General features: G+C 43.8%; 1 protein-coding gene across 1 annotated transcript in view; it reads right to left on the reverse strand.

Annotated features, from left to right (window-relative positions):
• Positions 1 to 16,481, reverse strand: part of nrg3a (neuregulin 3a) — a 381,203-nt gene that overhangs the window by 121,610 nt on the left and 243,112 nt on the right. Inside the window, exon 2 of the mRNA XM_030106513.1 lies at positions 2,453 to 2,582. Coding sequence (XP_029962373.1) covers positions 2,453 to 2,582 — 130 coding nt within the window. The remainder of the gene's footprint in view (positions 1 to 2,452; positions 2,583 to 16,481) is intronic.

Here is a 16,481-nt window from a genome sequence, read left to right on the forward strand (position 1 = left end):
AAGCAAAGCTTGTCCACAGATTGTTGTCACGGCAACGGAGGAGACCAGGAGAGGAGGGTGACTTCCCTCCACCCAGTCTCCGACTCCTCATCCACCCACACCACAGCCTTTCAACTTCTGTCTCCTTCTTCTTCTTCTCTTTCAAATAAAAGGATGTGTCCATTGTTGAGGAAGTGGATTATGCAGAGACACACTGACACCTGCACAAGGCTGACTTTCAGGGCGGCGGCTGTGTGAAGACACGCATTAAAGCAGCAACTTTATCCATCGCTCTCTGTGAAACAGTCTGATTTCTTGCAGGTGGTTTTGATAAAAACCAATGAAGCAAAGTTCATTTGATTTGATTTATATTCCGTCTGTACTATCTGAGGTTGACAAAGAAGTGTCTTAACTGAAAAGAAAACCGAACCAGCGCTGCACCACACTGCCATCGATCCATCTATTCATTTATTTCACGTGTAGACAATATGCTGGTTTCGCCACATGAACCTTTATGCTGCAAAAGTCAGAACAAACCCGTGCGTGTGCTCCACCCTCTTAATGGAAATCAATTCTTTTATAAATACAGCGGACGGCTTCGGAACGCACTCAAATTTAAAGATTACAACATTCTTGTCGGGTGGATGGCAGGATGATGGACAGCACACCGGTCCGAGGTGGACCCTGGTCCTGGTCAAGCCTGTCATTAGCTGGGACTGTTCCAGGACTGTGATCCGAATACTGACCTCCAGAATGGAAGACTTCACTGGAGTTAGGTTTATTCTTTCTTGCTCCTTACAAAAGCAGGGACTAATTTCCTCTCACTTGCTGTAGAAATGGTTGTGCGTGTTGGAGCCAGCAGACTGTGGCATGTAGGGACTGTGAACATCGGTGTTCTGCGTGTTCTGGTGCACGTTTCCTTCTGAATCCCTTGTTCAGTTCGCTCTAAATGCTTTCACTTCAGTGAGTCTCCCATTGCTGAGCTTAAGCACAACACACACGCACGCACACACACACACACTACACACACACCACACACACCACCACTCTAACCCCAGGGAGGCAAAACTGGCTCTTTGAAAAACAGGTCGGGTGGAAGTCCTGAGGTTAGATTTTGGAAGAAGTTGTTCTGGGACTTAATTAGTAAAGGGCCCCACATTTGAATGGGCTAAGTGCCCATGAGCTCTACCGTCGAATCTGGGACAACTAAGAGACACACAACACACACGAGCCACACAATTTCTTTCCATTAAGTAAATCAAACGACAGAGCAGTCCCTATGGATGCTGCCAACACCATCCGTCTTTTCAGAGTAAAATACCTTCTCCCTGTTGGCCTGACTGAGATGATCCGAAAAAAAAACAACAAAAAAACAAACAAAAAAACAACAACCCGTTATAGCTGGCTGCTTTGCAGTAGATGGCAGCTGTCAGCTCGGATTCACAGCAGTTATCGTCATTGATCTGCACCCTCAGTGTCTTCCAAACAATTCTGCCCTGCCTATTAAATCATTAGATGTGTTGTGAGGAATTAGGCTCCCTGGGCCATGAGGAGGCGATGGTGAAATGCAGAAGCAGCTCAGGAATTAGTCGACACTTATAAAAGGACAGCAGCGTACTGACAGACCATAATACAACAGCGATGTGAGGTCTTTAGTTATACAACGGGCTGCAAAGCAAACGACAACACAAAGCTGTAGTGGATGGACCTGGTGAGAAGCCGCAGGGCGCCGATAAACAATACTGATCCATCGATACATGATTCCACTCATCCGATCTCTGATATTGTTCATCTTGACAGTGGCGCTCAAATCCAGTGAAACGCCGACTACACCCTCCTGTTCACGTCCACGCCGCAGGATTTCACCGCAGCACAATACCAACAGTCTCAAACCCGCCGTTTCACACAAAATTCAAGCCATCCACTCCCTTTTTTTCCTTTTACTTTCTATTCAAGCTTTATCAGAATAACTGCAACCTACACTCCAGCAACTCCACCACTGCAATCATCCCAAAAAGAAAAGTGCCACCGTGGTCTTTCCTGCCTCTGTCAACTCAAACAAATTACAAATGAAGCTACAATTCTGCAGCTTCACCCTCGTTTCTGCTTTCACTCACCGTATATTGTGTGTGTATATTTTTCGTAACTCTTGCAAGAACCTTCTCTTCAGGCTCCCATCATTTCTGAGAGCTGCTGCTGTTTTGTTACTGCTGGTTTTTTTTTTTTTTTGTTTGTTTGTTTATTGTGTATTTTGCCTCTTGGCGCCGTCTCCAATGAGAATCAACAACAGTAACGAGGTTAAACAAAAGCTCAATAAAAAGTCCGTGCTTTAAAATGGATCAACAACGGAGCTCTAAACTCAACCACATGAAGCCACCAGAGGGAAACTCCGCACAGCCGTTCTGACAGCACTGCATGCTGGACGTTATCAGAGGAAGGAAGCAGGAGCGTTTAGCGGGACGCCGTCACTTACTTGCAGTGTTTGTGAGGCCCGCTGAGCGTCTCGATGACGAAGCATTCGCCGCCGTTGAGGCAGTAGGCCAAGTCCTTCTCGTGGCAGGGTTTGAAATGTTCCGAGTGCAGCGGCGGGACGGTCGGAGAAGCTGCAGGACGAAAAGAAAAAAACAGAAGAAAACGGTCACCATCGATTCCAAAACAAGCATCGTTTGTGAAATGTGGTCCTCCCTCGTCTTAAGAGGCACGATTTAAAAAATATAAGATTCTATTTGGACATAAAGGAATAATCTGATTTTTAATCATGAAAACCAAGTGGGAATATAATTGGATGGCGGGTTCTGGGAACATGCCGTGAATCAAACTGTCTACAACTTCATGTGCTCAGTTTATATTGGGTTCATTTTTCTAAATTAAGACTTTCTGAAAAATGTTTGTGATTCCCAATGTTCTTTTAAAAACTTTAGTACATTAGATATACTGTCAGAGGGTGTACTAATAAGTTCTGAGTCAGTATTGTACTGAAGTGAAAATAATATCTTTCCTCCAAATAATAATTTAAAAACCAACAATATTCACAAATAAATCCCTCGTTTGCAGCAGGAAAGTAAAGTCTAGCCACTGTGTTTTTATTTTTTCTCGTTCATAGACCCATCAGAAGAGCACGAACTGCCCTATAACACACTGCACACCGAGGGAAACACCGAGACGCCGCTGTTTGTTTGACGCTGCAATGTCACCAAGCCGGAGACGGATGGAGGACGGGTAATAATCTGTCCGGCTGAGATTAATCCTCCGTGGTGGCAGCAGAGCTGCTGGAGAGCTCGACTTCTCCCGCTCATTCATCACGCATGGCTGCCAGTGGATCTGCTCAGCAAACATGAACGGATGGTATCGATGGGGAAATTAATAAGTGAAGCAACAGCTGAATAAAAGGGTAAAATCTGAGAAAAAAAAAAACAACAAAAAAAACTTGATTTGGTAAATGGAATTTCAGGGTTTTTATTGCCAGGCCGTGAGTAATATATTCAAGAAAACCTCAATGAAAATGGAGCTTCACAGAGTATGTGAGCAGTTATCAATCAGTAGTAGAGAAATCAGATCTCCTTATCAATACCAGACACAAAACCAGTCGCCTGCATTATTATTACAACTGTGCAAATGATGCCGGCTGCGACCGCGACGATTTGCACAGTTATAAATATAATGCAGGCGACTGGTTTGATCAAACGCCGCCTTGTCACATGATCTGGTCACATGACCAGACAGCCGCTCGCGCTGCGCGCTCGTAGCTAAGCTACTCGGTTCAAACAGAAGGGGCAAGGGCGCTAATCACTGTGCCATATTATGATTATTGATCATATTTATTTTAGAAGCAGCTCAACAACAACAGTGATGCTTACTGCTAGTTTAGCGAAACTCACCACCACACACCACACACACACACACACACACACACACACACACACACACACACACCACACCCACACCTTCCCCTTTCGCTACACCACCTTGAAAGCCCGAACTCTGATAACTTTTAAAAGCAGCTTTCTGCAGTTCAGAGGCGGGTTTTCACTCGACGGCCCCCTCCACCTTCAAGCACTCACCTGCCGCCATCTTGGTTCATCCTGCTAGCAGACGGTCGCGCACTCACCCAAACAGCAGCTCCACTAACACTAACAGGCTCGTTCTTACGGGGCGCTGGGCGGGAAAATGGCCATCCCACCAGCTCTACTGCTTTTTCTGACAAATTATCTATATTTTCCATTTTCTACTATTTAAGCGTATGATATGAAGTGCTGAGGTATCCTCAGCTCAAGAGAAGTTTCTTATTTTCAAGTCAGATCTGTTTACTAAGAATTTCTCTTTGTTTAGTGGCCAGAAGCATGCCTGTTTTTAGATTATTTTTTCCTTGTCTTACCTGGTAGGAAGGACTGATGGAATAAAAGCAGGCATTCTGGCTTGTGAAAGGAAGTGTTTGAAAGAACTTTGAAGAGTTTGACAGAATCGAAAGCACATGTATTAGGACATCCATCTGACTGCAAACATAACTGTTTTTTTATCATTATTATTATTATTATTATTTAGGCTGTGACAAAAGAGCTATAGAAGAGCTCAAAAAACACAAAAGCTTTCTGTAAATTTGTAAATACTTTCTTTTGGTTGATTTTTTTTTTTAAGTAAAAAGTCAAAGTGAGCTTTATTGTCAATTACTACTGCACATTCAAGACACACTTCACAGCTGAAAGCCCTCTGGCTTGTTTTCCCATGGTGTCAACCTTATTCACTCAAACGAAACAGGAAAATAGAAAATATAGAGCAGATATGGAAGCCCAACAGAAACCACCCAATAAGAAAAAAATCACCCCCAAGACATATAAATTTATATACCCTTTAAACCCAAGAGGCCTTCGTGACCCTCCCATGAATCTTAGCCCCCCATGGGGGTCAGATCCCCTTGGTGGGGAACGACTGTGTTAAAATACCCTCAGTCAGCCTTAATGACTCAATCTATGTGATATATTTGGATAATATCATGTAAAACTTCGCCTTCGGTTCAAAAATCTTACCCAATAAATGGTCTATCAGAGTGTGGACACATGTCAGGAAGCCTCCACGGAGGGATTAATCCCATTAAAGTGGCCTTGATCTCGACAGTGAAGCTCTCACCTGTCCTGAAACAACACGAAGCCCGAGGCTCCATGTGAGGGACTCGACAGACTGTGTGATCCAAGTGTCAGTTTGCAGGGCTTCACTCCATTTTCACCGTTTCAAAATCTGTCTGCCGGCCACATTTTATTTTCTTCTTCTTTTTTTGAAGCATGTGGAAGTGACATGAGAATAATACACACAAAACAAATACAGTTTCTTCAAAAAACAAGAGAGAGATTGATGTTATTTTGCAGGTTGTAGGTATGCTGGATGTAGCAGACTGTCCAGGGCCAACGATCAACATTTCATTGAGTCCTGTGTGATGAGCCTTTAAAGAAAAGCCTACAAATCCACATCAGTCAATTGATTGATTAAGTGTGTGTGAAGGAGGGGTGCTACTTTATGCCCTGACAATGATGGACACGTTTAATGATGGCAGATGATGCAGGTCTGGACTCCAGAACTTATATTTAGCCTTAAAACACTTGGAGTTCGTGCTTCAGTTTTAAGAAACACGAGTGATGTGAGCTGAACTTCTCTCGTTTTTTCACTCTCCAGACTTTCTTGTTGTCAGTGTGTTTTCTTTCCTGCAGGATCTCTGCCTGCTCTGATTGGACATGTTGTTTCTGTGCATTTTTCTGTGGGTCCAATAGATGGCGGTGCTGCACTGAGAATAACTTACATGTTATTAGTTTTTTGTATTTGTATTTTTGTACAGCACTGTACATTTCATTTGTTTTGCATACTAGCAAATGTATTTCCTTGCAAATTTTTTAGGTTATTTTTTGGTGCGTAAGGGGTTAACTTATTTTAAGCCTCGGGGTTTTGATGCTATGCTGGTGGTGGATTCAGACTTCGTGAAGACTTTGTGAAGACTCTCTGATAAGTCTGTCAACCAAGATGACGAAGATGAAGAAATAAATCCCCTAACCTTTATTTGTGTTGCGCTGTGTCTATGAAAATATATTGTTAATGTGGCTAATTATTAGTTATGCCTTGTTTATTGTTATTTCTGCTTTATTTTGCTGGTTGTCTTCTGTCAGTTCTGTGGCATTTGGTGTTGGAGAGCACATTAAACATCTGTTCCACTGGAGTTCTTGTCGTCGGCCAGGACCCTGATCACTGTCTTGCGTCCATTTCTTTGTCGCTCTCTGACTCTTTTCCATCTAATTCCAGAGAATTGAGCAAAAAGTCAACTCAGACCGGAGAACGTGTGATACCACGAAACCCTGGGTGTGTTCAGATATCGTGCCTTTGGCGTCCAGGGCTGCTCATTCTCTGCACAGACACATTTAAACAAAGAGCAGAGTGGTGGAGCAGCGGCTGTGTCTTTTTTTTCTGCTGGAAGACTGTTTTAAGACATGAAAGATTTCCCTGCAGACATGATTTCATGCTTGGACTGGGCTGCGCTGTTTTGTTCGTCCTGGCGATAAGTGACAGAAGCGCCATTTGTCGTCCTCTGTCTTTGTGCTTTGTTGACAGAGTTGTCACAATGCACTGTAGGTTGTTTAGCTTAGCACCCGTCACCTGTCAGCTCAAACGCTCTCAGAGAATCGTGTCGTTTGAAGAGAACGCCGGAGCCGACGTGAAATGGAAAATCATTGTGGCCTGTTGAAAATACCACCGCCGGTTTAAAAACATGGCTGAGGGAAGGCAGGCGTCAATCACCGCCGTCCAAAACAGTCCAATTTACTCGGCAATACTGCAAACAGACAAAGACAACAGAGGCGCGGCGGGGATCAATAAACCATCGGGAGCTGGGAAACACAAACCCTTTCTCAACCTTTCCTGTCCACCGTTCGCCTCCACATCACGAGCAGAAAGTAGCAGCTGACTCGGCGAGGAGGTAAAGAAATGGACGGATTTAAATGAGCAGCTGTTAGGGAAGCTCTACTGGAGCCGTTCACTTCATTCTGAAGATGATCCGGCCGTCTTCAGACTCTCAAACAGGCCGATACGCCGAGGAGATCAACCCAGAGATAAATCCAATCACCGCCGGCTGCGGGCCATGCAGTATTCATGACTTAATTATTGTTCTTCCGTTCTGTAAATCCAGATCAGCACAGGGAATAAACCCAGTGAATCCTAACTATTCCACCTGACAGAGCCTCTCCTGCACACCCAGCTTTTCATTATTACCACAGACATCCTGGGTCAAGACGGGAAGTTTACCTCCACCGCACCACTTGGAAAGATTGAAATTGCGCCTCCTGGTTGTCATAGCGATGCTACTGAGCACGTTGTGTAAATTGTTGCGAGTTCACAATCGGCGTTGCGTAAACTTTAACTGTTTCATTTGTCCAAGTTTCCGTGACGACGTTTAAAGTAAAAACGTCAGTTTGCATTTTTCTTCAAGATAAGATGTGCGTTTCCATGGTAACCATGTAAACAGAGATCATTTCCAAAACGTCGTCATCTGAACATGAAAAAGCAATGTGTTTCCACATGAAACTACAAAGGCTTGGAGTGTAGGGTATCCTGTCAGTCCTACCGGGTATCAAGATATTTCAGTATGTTTATTTTCAAAAACCAACAATTTGTAATATTTGAAATAAAACTGTTGAACAATGCAGTCATCAGTGATCAGATAAACTTTTGGAAGTATTTATCTTCACATATATCATATTAAACCTTCCATTTTGTTTGAATTATTCTACTGCATCGTGTTCATACGGCTTTCTGTAGGTTTCAATTCCATTGAAATTACCGTTTCAGAATCAAGTGGATTCATTAACAAACTGTTTAGTTTGCTGTTCCTTTTTTTCTTTTTTTTGCCGTGAACTTGAATCAACTGCTCGCTCAGAAAATAAAGTGGGTGTGGTAAAACGCCAAGGATTTTATCGTTCAGACAAAACAGCAAATTTCCAAACTGTTGCAAATCAAATCAAAACAAAACAACCGAGTCCTCTCTGTGCTAGCGCTGCAGCTTTTCTAAATTAATTACCTTTGGAATATCAGATCGGAAAAATGTGCTGAGGTACTATTAATGTCAGATTTAATCGCGAGCTAACAATTATCAGCGGAGCGCTGATTAGCCAATAATTAGCAGAACATGTTGATGTGCCGAGAGCGAAGCAGCGATGCTAAAGGCTGGAGTTCCTCTGTCTGCACGGCTGAGCGCACTCAGGAACTGTCTCAGGATTAGCATCATTATCCGCCCATCTTTCGCCGCTCAGACGTCTCGCTTTTCCGCTCACTGCAGGCGAGTGCAGCGCCGCTCGGATGTGTCTGAGTGGAACTGTGCCGTGTGACAACCTGCAAAGCGTCCTTCACGCCTGACATTCCCGCAGAGTGAAAGAGCGAGCGGCCGCCCACCCGCCTGCCAGCCGGCTCTCCCAGCTGAAGAGAAAAGGTCCCTGGCAAGCCACTTCCACCCTGTCTGATTATTGATCCAGTCTGAGGAGCAGGAATAAGGATGGAGGAGACAGGAAGTGATGACGAAGTAGGAAAAAATGGACACAGTTTGCGTCATGGGAGCAAGAAGGCTTTACCTGGGAATGTACCGATACTGATGCCAATATCGGGTTCAATACTTGACAGTAAACTTCTGGTTTCAGCTGTTATGAGTGACGCCTCTGTGTTCTCCTGATCAATGCATGTGCTTCCACCTGTCGACCCATCTGTCCTGCTCTGTTAATGACTCATGTCACAGCTTCTCATGAAACCAGGGCTGCCTGGGTGGAAGTAGCACGATTTAACTGCTTCACAGAGACTCTGACTCCTCAGTGTTCTCCATCTTTACTCAGAACAACCTGTGGCTGAGCGTCTTGATAAGGTGGAACAGGTGGAGGACCGAGCCAGCAACCTTAGGGATTTTAAGACAATATGCTCTTCCAGAAGTCCAGAAGTCCCTAAGTCTGATGTGATGGCTCTAATGGCATTTCTCAACAGGTGCACTTTGACAAGTTTACCAGCTTCCTGTAAAAACAAATACAATAACCATCATGGGGAAAAAAATCCCCCAAAACTAAAAATCCAAATAGAAATTTCATTTTTTTTTTTTTTTTTTTTCAGATTGGTTCCCTCTCCGGTTTGTTGGCGCCTGTGGTGCCATAATTATGCTCATGCTCCACATTTCAAACAGATGAGCTCATTGAGTTACGCAGCGTCTGGGCTGTGGTTTAATTGGTAGCACACAGCGTTAAGCCATCTGACGGTGAGAACCCAGACCATTTCCAACAAACTCGTCCACGAGGTGCGACTAAACAACCGCACGTGCCTGGAGCCTCAAACGGGTCAATTCCTCCAACAGATGTTCTTTTCCCCCATGAATCGTACTCATCGCACCACCTAATAAAACAAACAACACCTTTAACAATGTGTACACTGAACACGGTTCCACGAGCCAAGCTCACAGTGTGAGTCGCTTTTAATTCTGAAACTAGCCTGAGTGCTGCTGCGGCTCCATTACTCCATTTTCCAAAGGCACAAAAAAGAAGAAACCCATCATCCCGTTCCTGGTTCTGACGGAGTAACTCGATGGCACTTTGAATCAAAATGCAGAGAGAGCTCCCTGATTTCTCTTCCTAATGGGTCGAGCATCGAGGACGACACACCGACAATTTACATTTTTACACTCTAACAAGTCGCAATCAGAAAGTTCTATGAATCCGTCCGCTGAGTGCAAACACACCCAGGAAGAGGTTAGGAGCCTGTCGTCACGTCTGCAGTCAATATACACACTAATCACACACAATTCAAGATGCATCGCCCCCAAAAACACAATCACAACAAGAAGAAAGAGAATATAGGATAGAAAAACTTAAGATTTCAAAATACAAATTAAAAAGTGAAATGTACCCTAAATGTGGAATATATTCCACAATATACCTGTAAACATGTAATATATAATACAATATATCCTGCAATGTGCAATATATCACAATATGCCCTGAAATGTGTAATATGTAATACAATATACCTTTAAATGTGCAATATATATGGCAACATAGCCTTAAATGTGGAAGATATTCCACAATATACCTGTAAAATGTAATATATAATACAACCTAGCCGGAAACGTGCAATATACCACAATATGCAATGAAATGTGTAATATGAAATACAATATATATTTAAATGTGCAATATATATGGCAGTATACCCTTAAATGTGCAATATATAATACAGTATAAACAAATGGGCAATTTATGATACATTATACACTTAAATGTGTAATACATAACAAAATAATAATAATAAACATATAACAATATACTATAAAATAACACAATGTAACCCTGTATGTGCAAAATACAATAAAACATTTTTTATGAAATGTGCAATTTGCAACACAATATACCCTTAAATGTGCAATATGTAATACAATATACTCTGAAATATGCAATATATAGTAAAGAAAGAAAAAAAGGTACCCTGAAATGTGGAATATACAAAACAATGCATCCTAAAATGTGCATGATATAATCCATGAATCTGTTTTTGGCCACCGGCACGTGTGCATGTGGGATTTTCCTCATGGATGATATCTGCCGTCCGACCCAGCGAGTCACTGCTGAGGAGAAGACCTCACACTCGTCCGTCACTGTGTTGGACTGAACGTTCAGCCGGACTGTAACGGCGTGGCCGATGGCGACGCTGCGTTCGCACGCCATCCGCTCACGCCGACCCTGCCGACCCTGAGACAACACGGTTAACTCCTGCCACTTTGCCCTCTCCACCAAGATAAAGTTCAGCGCTGAAGAGTCCCCGATCTGATGCGGTGGAGGAGATCCGGCTCACACGACAAACAGCACTTGACATGTTTGGAGAAGGGAACTTCTCTGAAGCACTTGAAGCGTGGCAGGAGTGGTTTCTCTGCACTCAGGTGAAAACTCGGCCGCCCAGTGGAAATGTTGCAGCTGGCGCAGTGCGAGTCTGAGGATTCTGCACTCATCTCAGGGGAGCAAGGCCGTTTGAATGACGGTCAGGAATCACAGAGGAACCTGAACACAACGTTTTCAACAATCCTTAATCCAATCAGCCAAAACATTATGAACACAAGAGGATAATGTCTGAAGTAGCTTCCAGTGATTCCAGCGTTCTGAAGCCTCGTTTACGCGATGTGATTGTTTTCAAGTGAAAATGAATGAAACTTTGCGAGATGAAAAAAGCAAAGCTGATGCTTCTGTTTAAAACGTCGTCATGGTAACAGGGTTTCAGAAAGATGTCGCAATGCACAACACCTCCCAGTTTCTTCAGCAGGGACCCTTCACAAGATGGCCGACTCATTTAGCTACAAAGTGAAGTATGATCACTTAATGTTGAGGAAAAAAACCCAAAAAACAAATATTGATTCGTTTCCAGACAGAAGCACAAAACCTGAAGCTCCTTTTAAAGGACTCTACAAGCTTTTATCAGAGCGGCCACTTTAGATACTTCTGGGTCAGTCCACTGTGTGGAGCCTCCTTTATCAAAATAAAAACACTTTACCCCCCTCCCCTCCACTCCTCTTCATCTTTTCATATCTGTCTGCCCATCTGTCGCTCACCTTTTCAACAGCAGGGTCAATCGCAATTTCCTTTTGAAAACAAGGACACCTTCTCATTCTGGTTCAGCAGGAGAAGAAGAAAGAAATGAGCCAATAAGTGCTCTTCTCTCACATCATGGCATCTGCTTTGCTGAGGAGCCGGTGGACACGTATGGATGTGAGGGACAGAAAATACCGTCTCCGACACGGGAACACAGAGGCTGGAGCTAGCGGAGGGAATGACGGACGGCGTCTTCGCCACCTGCAGAGCCATCATCTGCTTTATCAGTGATTATTATGCCACAGCTGTCAGTGAAATTTACTTTGTCTGTTTTTAATCCTCCAATTAGTGCTTAGAAAAAAAGAGAAACTGTCTCTAAAAAAAAAAGGACTCCTAAAACCTGAGAGGTTAACTTTGAAGTGCATGGCTAATGAGTTCGAAGAAGAAGAAGAAGAGGAGGTGAGTTTCAGTTTCTGATGACAGAAAGAAATGAGGATCAGTGGAAAAAGACTTTTTCATTATTTTAAAGCTGCTTTTCTGCAATTGTGCATAATAAAGGCCTGACCCATCAATCAAAGTACAGTTAATAGATGTGATTCAAACAATGAACAAAGCATCAAATTGAAGAAACATGAGCTGTACTGATTCAAGAGCCAGTCGCCATGGTTCAACTGCTGCAAAGCACCATGGGAGTTTGGGGTGTTGGGGATTCCAATGTTGTTCTTGTGTCATATTAGTGTTAAAATGTTAAAGTGTGATCAGTGGTTGTGTTCTTGTTTCTTTGTTCTTGTGCAGATTGTTGTAAAATTATTGTTTTGTCTCTCTGATTATGTTTAAGACCTTTTATTCAGTTTATCACTCTTCCAGTTCATCTGAAGTCATTTTGTGGTGGTTATATTTGTCTCCAGAAACATTTGATGTCACCTTTGGGTCATTTTCTGTCACTGTGGGGCTTTGTGTGCCTGTTTCTGCACTGTGCTCTCATGTTTGATGGCTATTGTGATCATTTTATTTGTGTTTGAGTTAATTTAAAGAATAATCAAGTACCAGGAAATATTCTGTGCATGACCCCAAAAAAAAAAAAAATGGAAAGAAAAGAAAAATATGATTTAAGGAGATTGTTTTATTCTGAAAATAAAGTAAGAACTACAAAGAAAAGTGTTTCCGTTTGGTGGGTGAAAGCTTCACCATGGACACATTTGAATGATGAGTTGAAACAAGGTCCAGTCATTGAGCAGTTTAAATAAAGAGATTATATTTAAATGCAACAGACGTATAAATATTACTGAAAGCTTTGGTTCCCTTTTCCTTGTTTAACTATTGATTCATTTTCTTTAATTGTTTTGTTTCATTATGTTGTTTCATTATGGTTGTTTTATGCTGTAATTATTCTTATTATCATTAGTTATTTGGAAGCAGGTATATTAAATTGATAACTCAGGTAAAGTGAAGCGATGGGACGAGATCAGTTTTCACTCAATCCCATGAAAAGAAACTAATTTGATTCTCTGGTTGTTGTTGTTGTTGTAGTATGTTTACAGTATTTATGGCTTTGGTTTATAGTCTAGTACTATTTGTAAATACTGTTCGTGTTCAAAATAAATTCATAAATAAAGAAAACTGCTGTGACTTTATTGCATTTTCACTCGTTTACTGTCTTTATGTGTCTTTGTGGTGAATCGTGTCTCACTGAGTTCATTTTCTCTTTGTACTATATCGCTTCATCTTGTTTTTAGTTCTTTTCTGTCACCTTGTGAGTAATTTAAATCACTCGCCGTTCTATTCTTTATTGCTTTTGTTTGTTTCAGTCTCTGTAACTTTGAGTGAATTCAGTATTTTCCCGGTTGTTTGTTGTCTGATTCGTGTTTTTGTTTCTGCTTTGTGATCATTTTCTCTCACACTGGCACCTTTTGGCTGTCTTCACGTCTTGATATGTATATTTCTGTTTTTTTTAATGTTTGTTTTTGAGACTTTCCTTCCCCCTTTGTGTTCGTAATTAGCTTCTCTGGGGTTGTTTTACTTGCCCCCGATGAAAGAAAAAAGAAAAATCACCAAAAGCATAACTGGTTAGTTAATTGTTTTTTTAAATGGTGGCTAGCTTCTAACAAACAGCAAACATCACAATGCAAAGCATCATGGGAATGGACTAAACCGATTACGTTATCCAGATTTCATGTAAACAGGATCCGACTCGATGAAGGACGTGTCTGATCCTCCACTCTGCTCCAGCTGGAACAACTCAGGCTTCAGTTCGTCTCCATGGACCGCAGCATGGCGGAGGCATCATCAGAGAGCGGCTGCTGCAGACCGGAGGGCCTCCAATGCAGTGACCTTTCTGCCATTCTCATCGATTATGACCGAAAGACGAACAGCTAAGACCACGACTTCAGCTGAACCCGAAGCAGCTTCTCAGAGAGGCGTCCAGAGAGCGACGACAGTTCTCCCCTCACACACTTCATAGAAACGCTAAAAGAAACTCGATCCACTTTCGATTTGTCAGTGCGAGCCTGCTGGGTTGGCTGTATGCTAACACACTCTTCACCACCGAGTGTGTGTATGTCTGTGTGCGTGTGCGTACAACCCCTGGGTTGTTGTGACGACCCCTCTCGCCGTTGCGAAGTGCTCATTCAGCTCAGTGTTTTGGAACATGGAGTCGAGCGGGCTGGCCGTCGTCTGAAGCCGCAGCGATGTTCTCGGCTTGCAGAGTCAGATTCTCACTCAGGTGAGCCGGCGGTGCGGCCGATACCTGCCAGAGCGCACTGCTCACAGCAACGTGTAAACGAGACGTTTATGTGACATGCCTCTGTGGGATTTACACAGCAGCTGTAACAACCAGGACTTTCTCAGACGTTCAAATCCACAAATCACACATTTCCTGACGTTTTCTTCAGTGTTTCAAGCACCTGCTTTGCCTTTTTCCAAAATGTTCAATCACATCGCAGCATTTTATCGTCCCTTCCTTCACCTGAGGGCACGCGTTCTTTTAGCGCCACTTGAGTAAAATTAAGTAGCACTTTTATTTAAGTGCCGCTTTGCATCACTCCATCCGTCGCCGCACATGTGCGCCGCTTATTATCAGTCTCGCCGTGACACCGACGTTCATCCTATTCCTCAAATTCAATTTCTGGTGACTGTTCCCTCAGCTTGGCGATGGCAGAGGATATCATTATTGCACAGCACGATCCAATAAAGATAACAGCACACCTCTCCTCTGCCTTTATGCAGCAGCTGTCCAATAAAATATCCACCCAGTCATCTTCGCCCATTGATACCGAGGCGACGCAGGCGGTCTGTCATCTGGTTCTTCTTCTTTAGAAACTCCAGATCACTTCAGTTTCCTGTGATTCAACTTATATCCTGTTTTGCGTGACGTTTCATGTAAAAATGCTGCATTTTTGTATGTTTTTTGTTCATAACTTCATATTTTTTCATACAAAATCGTTGTTTCCTTTTATTTTGTCAATGAAATGAATAGATAAAATAAATCAAACCAAAAAAATCTAACAAAACAAAACAAAACAAAACATTTTCATCATTATATACATCATGAAGCTGGGATTGAAACGTGTTCCACTCCTCTGATCCAGGTTAGTGAGACTGGGAAACCTGTTCTTGCTTCCTGTGGCGTCTGGAGCCTTGAACTCCTCGTCCGCCTCTCTGTGTTTTCCTGTCAGCGTCTTTCTCCACAGATCAGCCGCAGCCTGAAGCTGGATGAACCCAAGGTTCCAACACGTCCGGATTGATCCGGTCCAGCGTTTCCATCTGCATGCGAGTGGGCATCCTGGGTGGCGCACGGCGACGGCAGGGTTACGCCACACGCAGCACTGCATTGCAGATATTCGGCCCACTCTGTGTGTGTGTGTGTGTGTGTGTTTGTGAGAACAGGCCCTCCTCGCTCCCACTGTACGGCCAAACAAAGGTGGAATGGCAGCGTGTCAAGATAGCTCTGCGGTCAACAACGGGCTAATCATGGAAATCTGACACCGCCGGCGTCCTCCCGCTCCTCTTCTTCTTCTTCCTCACGTACACGAGCATAAACACTCCCGTGGCTCGTCTGGAGCGCTGCTGCACGGTGCAGATAGGCCGGCTACCACTGCTAATCTGGTGTGAGTGTCAGTCAGTCCGGCCCGGCCCATAAAGCGCCCCCCCCCCCGGCTCCTTCCTGTTGGATCGTACTCACGGGACGCCTCCAGGCCGCACCAAACAAACAGCGCTAAGCGCCGGGCGCCGCGGCGTCCCCTGGCCATCTGGCTCCGGAGTGGAGGAATCCATTACTCTCCAGGTGATGGCTCCGGCTCCCCCCCCCTCGCTGTGGACCGGCTCTGGATCCCCGCAGGCTCCATTCTGACACCGGAGATTAGAATCGCACGCCGGCTGCTAATGCGAACGCCGCTGCTCACACCGATGCTTTGCATCCACCCAATGCGGTTATTACCGGCACGTCCGCGGCCGCTATTCCGGCTCTGATCACACAGCAAGGCAGCGATGAAAGCTCTGCCTTGTGGGATTGTGGGGATGTGACGTCTTTATCACAGCTTTCTGTGGTAGACTGGGAGAGCAGAATGTAGGCTTTCTTTTTTTATTTTGCAGTTTATTATGATGAACCTTCCTCCTCCATGTGAATGTGTTTTCCAGGCATCTACAAACACACTGAATAAAAGAAGGTTTCCAACTTCCTAAATTATGATTTCGCTGCTTCTCATCTGCGATTGCATTCAGGTCAAGTGACGTTCAGCAGCGCTCGGCTCCGAGCAGGAGGACACTTGTGAAATCATGTGACGCCGTCGTGTGCGTCGCCCTTCATCTTCCTCTCCCACACACGGCATCTGCAGCATCTCCGGGGATTATTAGACTTAGAAAAGCCAGACTTGTGGTGTAGTAGCTCATGACTGGATTCTGGTTTTGAACTGCGGATCTTTCCGGTTG

This window comes from Salarias fasciatus, chromosome 13 (genome assembly GCF_902148845.1).
Source record: "Salarias fasciatus chromosome 13, fSalaFa1.1, whole genome shotgun sequence".
Taxonomy (NCBI): domain Eukaryota; kingdom Metazoa; phylum Chordata; class Actinopteri; order Blenniiformes; family Blenniidae; genus Salarias; species Salarias fasciatus.